Source organism: Rhyacophila brunnea, unplaced genomic scaffold, assembly GCF_057557595.1.
Source record: "Rhyacophila brunnea isolate RB1 unplaced genomic scaffold, BYU_Rbru_1.0 scaffold_4, whole genome shotgun sequence".
Classification (NCBI taxonomy): domain Eukaryota; kingdom Metazoa; phylum Arthropoda; class Insecta; order Trichoptera; family Rhyacophilidae; genus Rhyacophila; species Rhyacophila brunnea.
In genome coordinates this window covers 19,087,368-19,100,541 of record NW_028233068.1, presented here as the reverse complement: position 1 = coordinate 19,100,541, position 13,174 = coordinate 19,087,368, and the positions used below count along the sequence as shown (strand labels likewise).

The 13,174-nt window shown below is 33.8% G+C and overlaps 1 protein-coding gene across 3 annotated transcripts in view; it reads right to left on the bottom strand.

Moving 5' to 3' along the window:
- Positions 1-9,114: 9,114 nt before the first annotated feature.
- Positions 9,115-13,174, bottom strand: part of LOC147067042 (uncharacterized) — a 105,959-nt gene continuing 101,899 nt past the window's right edge. For 2 of the 3 annotated variants that reach the window (XM_085953661.1, XM_085953662.1), the window contains exon 8: positions 9,115-12,784. In XM_085953661.1, coding sequence (XP_085809787.1) covers positions 12,387-12,784 — 398 coding nt within the window. In that variant the 3' untranslated portion in view covers positions 9,115-12,386. The remainder of the gene's footprint in view (positions 12,785-13,174) is intronic. The other variant, XR_015071445.1, reaches the window with a different exon arrangement.

Genomic DNA, 13,174 nt, shown 5'->3' with positions numbered 1-13,174 from the left:
CAAATTATGATTATCTGTCGTTTCAACATAAATAATTTCATCCTTCTCATGGTTTATAATGAATGTTATTTTTTATAATATAACTTTTATTTATATTTTATTATGAATGAATTTTATTTTTCGTTTATTATTATTTTGTTTATGTACTACAAAAGGAATATATTTTGATTGTTATTAAAGTACTTATATGCATTTTTCTTTGACGAGGAGTACTCAGTGTTACGAAAATTATAGAAGGGGTACACAGATGTCGAAAGTTTGGGGAACACTGGTCTAGAGAGCTACAATATTTATGCCGAATTCCACCGAAAAAAGTGTTCTTTTGATTTACATCACCACGGTAGTGGGCATAGTCGTTCTTTTCGCCGAATGTTTATCGCAGATTTTTGGTTTTTTAATATTGAGGTTTCAACATATTAATTGAAAATGGACAAAAAAAGTATTATTGCTTTTAAATTATACACAACCTACTCAATACAACACAGCCTAATATCTCGTTTATCGGTCTTTTGTATATTGCACTCGGTGTACCTACACCATGGCCCCCACATCCTGAAACGGGCCCTCAGGCTAGGGCAGTGGTCGGCAAACTGCGGCTCTTTGGCCCCTTGAGTGCGGCTCTGCCACAGATGCTCTCTGCCATATTTGACATGGCTACAATGAAGAAACAAAGAAAATGGAAGAGGATAACCGTAAATGTAATGTTGAATAGACCGAGACTTCACGTTTATTCAAAACTTAAATGGCTTACCGACCTTTATTTATGTGTCGGGAAAAATTAGCGCATTCAAATTTAGAGAGATACTACAACTAAAAACTCGTAATTTTGCGCTAAATATTCTGTCGATGATGCAAGGAAGAAAGCAGCTGAGGAGAACAGTCAAGAAAAATAAAGTTCTGTATTTAATATTGCAAGTTTTGTGGTTAGTAAAAAGATTTCCAAGAGAGGAAATCAAGAGTAAATTGAGAAATCGATTTATTGATGAGAACCTGGAATCGTGCTTAAAATTAAACCAACAACATACGAACCTGACTTACCCAAACTTTACAAGGAGATGCAAGGCCATTATTCACATTGAGTTTGTCAGTCATTGTCATGATTCAATTTTATGGATACCTGACTTACAATTTAATTTTTATTAATAAATAAGATCATTATTACGTATGATATTCAGTTTTATTCAGTGTACCTACTATCACTTCCCTCCATTTTCGAAAGTGAATAGCAAGCTGTCACTTTTATTTTTAGTATGGTTTTTCGTCTGGATTCGGGATGTGGAGGTAAACAAATAACACACCAGAATTGTTTTGGAAACGGCAAGGTATATTTAAGCTAATATTATATAATAGTTACATTTTTAATAATTTATTTTACGGAGAACGAAATGCGCGTGTTTACTGTTTGGCTGTTGCAGCATATTACCCGCCATCTTGTGTTTCGCTTTCAACGAGAAGCGTTGTCGAAAAACGGCGACGTTGCAATATTTTTCAACGGTCATAATCTAAGGCATTGCCGGCTCGGCTCTATTATTATTATTTATTTTCGTAATCAGCGCTTTACTATTTGTTGGATTTGATACCGACTTGGGCCTCTCCAGATATACAGAGACATCCCCAAATGGGGACCATACGGGGGTGTAACACTACCTATAATTTAATTAGGACTTAAAACTTTAACTAAAGTTTATTAAGTAAATAAGCAGTGTACCTACTTACTACCTACGCATATAATTTCAGTTTAAGAAATTTGGCTCTTAAAAGAAATCTCAATCGTTGTACTGTTGATATTTGGCTCTATTGACTAATGAGTTTACCGACCACTGGGCTAGGGTATTTAACGGCTTACCGCTTAGATTAAAGACAGTGTGAAACACTACATTAACGTTTTTCAAATTGTGTTTTAGTTCAAATTGAGGGTACTTATACAGTGAATTATTGGCGATTTTCAATACATCTACTTTAATAATGGAGCTGTCGAGTATCGACACATAATAATCTGAAAATATATTGGACAATTATATAATTTAAAATGGTCATAGTCATGACGTTAATAGCGCCGCAGGCGACTTTTTTTACTATTAAAGATAATTTATGATGTGCGTTTATCTCACTTATCTGGTCAACCCGACACGCCGGCCCCCCACAGCCCGGGCCCCCAGGCTAGAGCCCTGTCAACCCTCCCCAGCCATCACTTATACTACTCCAGAATTCGGGTGGACACCGAGAATTTCATTAGGGAATGGGTTTCTAAAAAAACCTGACATTAGTTTTTCGAAATTTTTGTGTTAGAAATTAAAATCTAAGAAATTTTACTAAAAAGGGTGCTGGAGAATTACAAATCATTTTTTGCCATGTTGTTTGTCTAAGCCCAAGGTATAGTTTATTGGCTTTCGATTTCAATGTGTAAAATAATTCTGATGATTTTCATATTTTGGGGGGGGCCAAGGCCCCCTGGCCCCCCCTGGGTGCGCCATTGGCTATGCATAATAAATATTATGCAAAAATTGAAAACACGAAATTTTCTAAAGCATCAATGACGTTGAGTAACTTTACAAGCTGCTTGTTGGCGAATTTAAAAGCGGACGAGTCAGCTAGTGCGATTGTGATGATGACACACAAAACTTTCCACTCGCTCAGAAGCCAATAAGCTAGCGAGTTGAAACCGTTATTTTTGGTACTATTTTGACAGGACTTATTGAGTAGGCAGTTCGTTTTTTTACCGGGAGGTCGCTGCTATCGCTCTACTGCGCAGACTTAGTAGACCCACACGCCAGCGTGTAGCGTGTAAAGTTGACCGGCTTTCAACTTTTGTTGGTAGATTGTTTACAATCTGCTTGTTAGCTTGTTCGATGACACTGGGCGAGTTTACAAGCAGATTGTAAATTCGCCAGCTAGCACCTTGTAAAGTAGCTCAATGTCATCGAGGCTTAAAAAGAAATTTAATTATGGCTAGAGAAATTTGTATCAATCATGGCTAAGTGGTTAATATGTCAGGTAATAAAATAGTGGATCTCAGTTTCAAATATAGTTTTTCAATCTATAGGTTGAGTAAGTGGCTAACATCCATTTCTCGTAAAAACGAAAATCTGTTAATCCTCCACCCTGTGGACGTCGATGTGCTCCGCTTAGGATTAAACATGGTAATTTAATTATCTTATTCAATCGGAAGCCAACAGCGGTGGAGTGAGGTTGTACAACTTCGCTTGCGTATTCGGGACGCTATTCGCCTGGTTACTCGCGAACGGTTATAAATACGGGATACAACAAAAATAATATTGTTTGTAAATGAATTTGACAATAAACTCAACATGTGTGGTCCCATGTGATTTTGACAATCAGTGCCAGTGCTTGAGAAAAAGTGAAAAATATTTATTGTTGCACGGATAGTGCACTTTATGCGGGGAGTGCGTCAAACGCTGTGAAGCGAGGGGTTGTCCACACTGTTTTTTGTTCACACTGTTGCGCGAATTCCAAGACCGCGTGAACGGCAAAAGCAATAAAATGGAAAACACCACGATGGAAGTGAATGAAACCAAAAAAACGAAGAAGAAAAGAAACGATGATGAAGAGGAAGTGGTTGGAGAAAAAGAAGAAGAATGGCAGACGGTGACCTCTGGAAAAAAACCCAGAAGAGACTCTGGGGTCACTCCAAAGGGAAACCAAAACATCGTCATGATAGCGACGGGAAGTAAAATTCCATTAAAATTGAAAATAGCGCAGATGCTGCATAAGGCAGGAGTAAAAGTACAGAAAATTTACAATAAAAATTTAAAGACGTACATCCAAGTAGAAGACGAAAAAGAAGCAGATAAAGTGAAACAAGCTGGAGAACTCAAAGATCTCGGTTTTGTGACCAAAGAGAATGACTCCTGCTCTTATGGAGTAATAAGAAAAGTCGATATTGATATGGACCTCCAAGAACTGCAAATGGAAATCAAAAGTGATGCAAAAGTAATCAACCTTAAGAGGTTGACAAGAAAAGGTGATACAGGAGAGCTGACAAAGACCTCGTCAGTCAGTATTAAATTTGGGGAGAAAATATTGCCGAGAACAATTTACATATATGGAGTCTCTTTTGCTGTAGAACCGTATGTATTCAGGGTTATGCAATGCTACAAATGCTGGCGATATGGGCATATCGCGAACAATTGCGGACGTACAGTAGAAACGTGCCCTAAGTGTGGTGAAAATCACAAAACCTGCAAAAAAAATGAGGAAATTACGTGCATCAATTGCAAAGGTAACCACGCGGCAAACAGCCAAAAATGCCCAAAGTGGCAAGAGGAAAAGAATTGCAAAGAAGCAATGAAAAAAATGAACATACCTTTCAAGGAAGCAAAAAAAAATATGTTAAATAATAGCTATGCTGACATATTAAAACAAAAAAAAATCGTAGGAAGAGATGAAAGCGAAACAATTCAAAAAACTAAGGAAAACAAAAAGAAAGAAGAAGCGGTGGTAGAAGCTTCAGGCTCAACAATAATATCTACAGGTAGTAGCGTAAAGCCTACAAAAAATAAGAAAAATTCAAAGGGGAAGACAGAGGTTAACGCGATGGGAGAAATTATGAAAGTCTTGCTGAAAGGGGGAGACTGGCAGCAGATCATTAAACAACTAATAATTAAAGCAGTGGACTGGGTAGGCAAACAATTCAAAGAAGGACACTTAAAGGAAATTCTAGGGGAGGTTCTGGAGCAAAATGGATAATAAAAAACAAATTAGGATTTTACAATGGAATGCCAGAAGTATGAAGCAAAAAAAGGATGATATAGAACTCTACTTAATAAGACAAAAAATTTCAATAGCATTAATCTCAGAGACTTGGCTGAGGTCTGAATTAGACTATCTGAAATTCAATGATTACACGATGTATCGAAAATACAGAAGGGATGGATACGGAGGAGAGCGATTCTGGTGCATAAATCACTGGCGTCTAAAGAAGAAAGAAAGAAAGACGGAAGAGCTAGACAAAATAATTATAAAGCCATTTAACAGAATAGGAGTGAGGACCTGATCGAAGGATCCCCTTCTAGAAGAGAAGAGGCGATATGACAGCGAGTCGCAGTCAAAGCCTCGGTAAAATCACAAAAAAAAAAAAAAATTATTTTATTATTAATTAAATAAAACATAATTTTAAAAAAGGTACGACAGTGCGAAAATGATATGTTACTATACGAAAATACAGTGTTATGGCCGCCGTCGTGGCGCGCTGCGATCTATGCCAATATTGTAGTTCTCGAAACGGCCACGCTTCACGTTAAAATTGCCGCAGACTAATACAGTACTCTATATAGTGTCCAATTAGTGAAAGCGGTGGATTATGGTGTATACATACAAAATATGGTAAAAATTAAAACTGGTAGCAAATTACGGTTTTATTTATAATAAAATCAAGCATTTACTAAATTATACATATTTATAAACTAAGTTTATTAACTAATTATTAAACAGTAAATCACTTGACACAACCAGTTGTTCAGTGAGGTAGACATTCTTGAATGGCTTAGGATTCCTGGGTTTCCCTATGACCAAAAGCTTCATTTTGTGTGTCCTGGTTGCATTGGAGCACGGCATAATTATTGTGACTTTTGGTGTCCTTGGGCACTTTCCACAATGGTATATTACTTGCTTCGCGATGAATGTACGTTTTACGAAGGAGAAGTTTGTAAAATAAACCTGTCTCATCTGCGTTATGAACTTGTACGCAGCAGACTACTGAATTTGACAATCGAATATCGGCAAATTGTAGAGCTTGATTTTGTGCTTTCAACTAGTAAAAATAACGGCGGATTAGAGTAGTTGTCGGATAATCGAGCGGCGGATTACTGAGAGTGTACTGCTGTACCACTTATTTTTATTAAATATTAGTTTGGACCTGTTTCGTCCGCTTCAGAGACATTGTAACTAGTTCATAATGTCCATCTGAAGCGGACGAAATTGGTCTAAATTAATATTTAATAAAAAAAGTGGAATTAGTAAATACATACTAAAAATTACGTTTTATTTAATTAATAATACAATGCATTTCCACCATGAATTGACAGTCAACACTATAAAAAAATTGACTTATTTTAGTTACATAATAGTATAATATTGTGGCAGCAACATCTTATTATACCGCAGACAGTGATTCCCCATCTTCATTATTTACAATCTCTCAAAATATTTTCTAAAATCTCAGGCAAGTAATTTCCGTTATATTCAAGTTATATCTGATTTAGAGCCTGCCCAGATGGTTTGCGTACCAAACGTGTGCTGCACCCAGATACCGCGTTTCTTACACTGCATTTTGCAAAAAAATATCCATGCCCGACTGACCGACAAAATACACTCACAAAGGGTCTAGGACGATTTGGCACCGGACAACTGGACGCCACGGAATTCGAAAATAAATAGACGTTAGTTATAGGTACTTTAAAAAAAAATATTCAATATTATTATTTATACTTCAATGATTATATTATGATGTAATAGTTGGTAAGAATGTAAATATGCAGACGTAAACAATGATTTAATCGTGCATATGTTTAAGTTCCAACGAAAAAAGAGTTTTTTATTTTATATAAAGCCTTAGGCATGGTAATTCTCAATCCACGATAAAGAATACATTATGTTAAGAGTAAAATAAATTCAAACTACTAAGTAGTAGATAGAAACTGATTAAAATACGAGGGTGGGTCAATAAGTCCTTAGAAAAGCCGACAGGTGGCGCGACTAGTACTGTAAGCGGTTTGTTTCCATGCAGCGGCACTACCGATTCAGTATGCTGCGAAGTTTCAATCAGATTGGTCGGGTTGTTGTGTGTTTCTCGTACATTTAAAAAAAAAATTTGCTTGTTTACAAAAATGGAGAAAATTGAGTTTAGAGCTGTTATTAAACATTTTAATATAAAAGGGTTAACAGCAAAGGAAATAAAAAATGAGTTGGATTTAGTTCACGGCACATCTGCTCCTTCACTTGCAACTATTTATAACTGGTTAAATGAATTTAAACGTGGTCGTACATCAACAAAGGATGAACCACGCTCAGGACGTCCTGTAGAGGTGACTACACCAGAAATGATCAATAAAATCCACGATATGGTGTTAAGTGACCGAAGATTAAAGTTGAGTGAGATAATTGAGGTTACAGGGATCTCAAAAGGTAGCGTCATTTCTATTTTACATGACAAATTGGGCATGAAAAAAATTTCTGCAAGATGGGTGGTTTGCTCACAGTCGACAATAAACGCAATAGGGTGGTGGCCTCTAAAGCCCTGTTGTCGCTCATGCAACGCAATCCGGATGAATTTTTTCGTCGCTTTGTGACTGTAGATGAAACATGGATACACCACTATACTCCCGAGACGAAAGAACAGTCAAAGCAGTGGATTGCGAAAGGCGAACCATGTCCAAAGAAGGCGAAAACCGTAAAATCAGCTGGTAAGGTTATGGCTACTGTATTTTGGGATGCACGTGGAATTATTTTCGTTGACTATTTGGAAAAAGGAAAAACAATAACAGAGGATTATTATGCATCTTTATTGGACCAGCTAAAAAACAAAATTGAAGAAAAACGGCCTCATTTAAACAGGAAAAAAATCCTCTTTCATCAGGACAATGCCCGTGTTCACACATGTTTACGATCAATGGCTAAAATTGAAGAATTGAAGTTCGAATTGGTCGACCACCCACCGTATTCGCCAGATTTAGCCCCCAGTGACTTTTTCCTTTTCCCAAACTTAAAAAAATGGCTAAGTGGACAACGTTTTTTTTCAAATGAAGAAGTCATCGATCGGACAAATGCTTATTTTGAGGACCTTCCGAAAACTTATTTTTCTGACGGTTTAAAAAAAATTGAGAAACGTCTAACCAAGTGTATTGAGCTCCAAGGAGATTATGTTGAGAAATAAAAAAAAATACAAAAATAAAAACTGTTTTAATGCTTTTTTCTAAGGAATTATTGACCCACCCTCGTACCTCGTCTACACGTGTCTACGACAGTGCGGCGTCCAATATTGTCCGGAGGCCAATCATCCCATTCCCCTCAAACGCTGATGAATCGCGCGGTTACCGGGCGCAATAATTGCCACCATAGTACATGGACTCCCTTTATGATAGATTAATTGGATAAGTGTTTACGTTCCGAGAGCGATAGATTTGGGTTGAACCCCGTTCAGTCCAAGATTATATTTAGCGGTTTTTCTAACAGGTCTGTTCCAAATTATGTATATTCAAGTGTATTTTTCAATTTAGAAATAAATATTCTTTGGAACCTAGGATATGTCGTCACTGTTCTGGCAGAAGACACTAATTCGAAAAAATTACATGTTGTGTTAGTACCAAAATGTTCCTTATTTCAAAATTTACCCTCTGGAAACCTTCTTAATAAATAAACAGTCTTTATTTTAAAGTCATCCTTTTAACGATTACTTAATAAACTCACATGATAGACCATTATTTCAAACATTTTAATAACTTCAAAGTCAAATTACTCAAAACTAGTATTCTCCAGTTGGTGTGTTCTGCCAGAACAGAGACGATGTCTGCAAAACCTTCTTTCCATTAAAACTAATCCATCTAACAATACAATAATAGATTAGGCTGTCAGAGCTAGGATTTAATTCGAACAAAGTTTATCACAATCCTACTAAAATAAAGATTATTGACTAGAATGAGATTTTACAAGATGTTCAAGAAGTTCTTCGTGTATAAAGATGGAACCTAAAAGTATGAAAGTGAAGAAAAAAAAAAGAAGCAAATTCTCATACAAACTCTCAATGTTACAAACTGAAACTAGGCTTCACTGATTTTTATAGGAAAATCATTGAACGCCTGGAAGAACATTCGACATTTTTGGATATATGAGTTTTTCAAGATAGAATGACGAAATGGTGTTTTACAATATACCAATAGAATAAAAAACATAGTTTAGATTAATAGTTTTCATTTATTTCATAATAATCACAATAGCTGGTATATACAGGAATATTGAAGACAATACGAAACATTTTCATTCATTTATAATCTTTTGTACAAATCGTAAATACAATATATAAAAAATTAGTTCACCATCTAACATGTAACCTTTGTAATAGAAAACAGTGCACGATATTTTTACTATTATAGGAATCGATTATAATTTATAAACTGACGATTATGAAATAAATTGATTTACACAATTTATTTAAAATTGTACAATATATACTTACTTACATATTATTATATTATATATATGTAGCTATTTCAGCTTATTTAATGATGGTTTCAAATATAAAAATTTGATTGTACAAATAAATAGGTAAGTATATTTACAAGTAATTATTATACTTTTCATACCAAATTATTATATTATATTATAAACTGATTAGGCATATTGAATTGCTTGCAACACTGATTTCATTTAATAGTTTAGTGAAATCTAATTTTTAAAACACTATTTTATTAGGTACATATTATCAAACTTATGCCGAACATAATATTATTATAACAGATATTTCTATTCAGCAAATATATGATTTAAAAGTAAACTGGTGCAGAAATAAAATTATATGAAAATAATAGATAACATGGATCATATGACAGCGCCATTACAAAAGAAAGGAAATAAAATTTCAGTACAAGGTAAACGAAAATACAAACAATTGATTTGCAAGTGATTCCTTGTACCCGATGAAAATTGTGCAACAAGTATTATAATTATACTTACCTAAACATATAGGTTTGTTGAGAAACAAATTTATGAAACAGTTTATGAAAAATATTAAAAACTCGTATGACATTATTCAGCTTTTTATAATAGGTACCAAATTATCGTAAAGCAGTTATTTACACAAACCAAAAATATACATTATAATATAATAAAATAATATGGATCTTCCCAATTTTTTTTAGATAAAGATTTAAATTACTAGTTAATATTAACAACCTTATCAATGACTTGTTTTAACAGATAATTATTTTTAGATATCAACATCGAAATAATCAAAATCTACATCATTAAATTGGTGACAAAGAAAAAAATTAATACATATTGCACATTTTCTATGGTGTTATTAGAGCCGGAGAGTTTACATTCAAAATGGAAATACATCAGAGAGTATGACTGATTTTGTACAGTACACTATTAACATAAAACATGCATGACGATAAAATGCATATTTATTTCGAGTTCATACACTTCCATAGTGCTAGTGTAATTTAAAATATACTTCCTTTTTTATATAAAAGTAAATGGACAGTAACACAGGCAATTTTTATAGACAATGGAAATTTCAATAGAGCCAACTCAATTGTATATTTTATGGAACTTGTGGAGATAATGCAATATTAAATTGATTTATTCGGTAAATTATTATTAAATTAATATGTTATACATTGTTTTTTATTAGTATTTTGAATAAATACTATTAATCATTAGGTATATTTAAAAAATAATTTATACTTCCCAGAAAAGGTGCCTGATGAAATTTAAAGCTTATAAATAAGCATAACAAAAGTTATACAGTAAAACATAATTATGTAAATCAAAATTTAAGATGCCAACATACCCAAACGAATGAAACCATGACCTACAAAATGTAGGTATTCAAGATGGAATTTAATAATAATTAGAAGAGTGATCTCAAAAAAAATATTATGATAAAATATCATGCCATGAATTATGAAGAACTGATACAAGTTAGTAAGATATTTGTTTGGTAAAAACTAATTCAAATTATGAATTTAGAATTAAATGTATAATTGAATTCGAAAATCATTTTGACATAGGCAAGCAGTATATTGAAATTTTAAGTGGAAAACTTGGTAGGTAATCAGAAATTTAATTATCATATTCCAAATATATTAGAATAAGTTCAAAGATTCTACAGATATGCCATGATATACGATCCTTTGAATTACGATATTAAGAACTTGCAACTAATTAAATTGTTAATGAAATTATTGTAGTTCTGATAATTAGGTAGTTATTTTTATACAAATTTAGTGACTCGTACGCGAGTACAGCTATAACGATGTAATAAATCTAATAAATAATCATAAAATAATACGTATTAAACATGTCAAAGGATATAGCCAGATGACAGAAAATAAAGAGTTTATATTTTAATCCTGACTTATTGTTTACTTGACGTTAAACGTAATCACATAAAAAGTTGCAAACTTAAAAACGTAATACTACTTTATGGAAAATGACACATTTGGCATTTCAATTTTTTTTTCGGTCATTGCTTGACATGTACTGGAAAAACATACATTGAGTGCCCAGATGGTCACCGTTCATTTACCGGAATTTCCTTTCTAACTATCCTATGCTTTGAGGTTTACCCTTCCATTACCTATTTACAACGAATAAATCGATTATCAATGATTTTTTGTACCAAAAATCTTTCTCCTGATTTAAAAATGAAAAGAAGTTTTAATCACAAATCAACAGAATTTTGAGGTATATAATATATTTAAAATTAAAATAAAAATTTAAATATTTTGGATAAACTCAACTAACGTTTTAATCATGATCGTAAGTCAAGGAATACCTGTATATCAATATGTTGATAGTAAAATGTGAAAATAAAAAAATGGGGCCATAAAAATATTGAAAATATATTACAAAATTCAAGAGTTTGGTGGTAAATGAATCTATAATAATTATTATAATACACAGAGATAACGTGGGTATCTAGATTTAGTTTAAAAAATGTCACATGTAACTAATTATTCAAACATCCATAGCCATACTAAAATTAAAAATTAAAACAAAAAATATGCTCATAAAATATGCATATAAATAAATGCTGAATACTTTTGAATACCATATAATTTTGCAGATTGGCAACAAATATATTCCTATCATAAAATAATGTTGCAGTACATACAATGCTGGCTTTCAGTATGACCCAAGTCAGGTGAACGTATGTGCGTGGTCACGTGGTGCTCACCATTGTGAATAGGTCGACATACGCGTTGTGTGGCCCATGGTTGACAAATGTTTGCTGGCTATCAACACAGCGTCAGTGATTCAACATCTATCAAAGGGCGCCAACATTCACCGACGAGGGAGCATTATAATTCAATTGTTAAAATATACTTTTAAAGAAAACATGGTGAACATGCAATTGTTAAACTAAATTATGAATATCGGAAGACAAGAAAATCAAATGAAATTTGTCTAATTATTAACAAAAAAATTACAAAATATGTGGGTGTTATTGGCTGATGGCATGATAATTTATTTATGTCAGAGATGTTTACAATATTTTTATACATCATCAATATTACATTATAATTATGTAATGACAATTTCATTCACTGCATTATAGCTCATTGAAACAGGATGGAATGCTATGATGAAACATCATTAAACAAGTAATGTTGAAAGCTTTAAATATTCTCGATTTTGTTGAATCCTTACGTGTCTTTCAAAACATTCTTCAAAATGGCTCCCTCAGAGTTTCTAGTCTGATTTACACCGACATCAGGACTAGCAATCGGCATGAATAGTCCAAAACTGGGCGCCGAAGTTAAAACGACGGCACTTGCCGAAGCGAGGATGGGATTATCCAAAGAAATAGGTACCACCGGAGAAGGCACGGCATTCATCAGGGCATTGTTGGCTGCGGACGGTGAGATCCTGGTAGTGGATGGGGAACTGTTGGAGATTGATTGCGGTGAGCTTGTAGATATGCGCCCGCTTTGTGGTGAAGCATTCGTCATTTGCTGTACACTTGTCGAATGTCCTGAGGATGATGATAATGGACTGACCGGTTTAGGTTGGCTGTGGTATGTTGTGGCTAACGGAGGGGGACCTATTGAATAAAGATTTCATTAATATCTCTGTAAAAAAATATGCAGTATAGTTTACTGGAATATCCATTATTGAATAGACAGGTGTAGGGGTAAGAAGGAATCGAATATTATATATTACAATAATTAGTATAATGTGATTCTTAATCAATGACATTATTAATGGACAATGCACTCAATACAGTAGCTAGCAAGTAAATTCGCGCATAGCGTCATTCGCACATGTATAAGTAGACGTCACGCAATTTCCATTATGCGATATCATGCATCGGGAATTTATAGCAATATCACCTTTATTGTAATGGCGTTAGAACAGTGTTTCTAGTGTCAATGTTCATTTTAGCGAACCCGTTCGAACTGAACCATTCGGCAGACTCGACAAAAAGCATCGG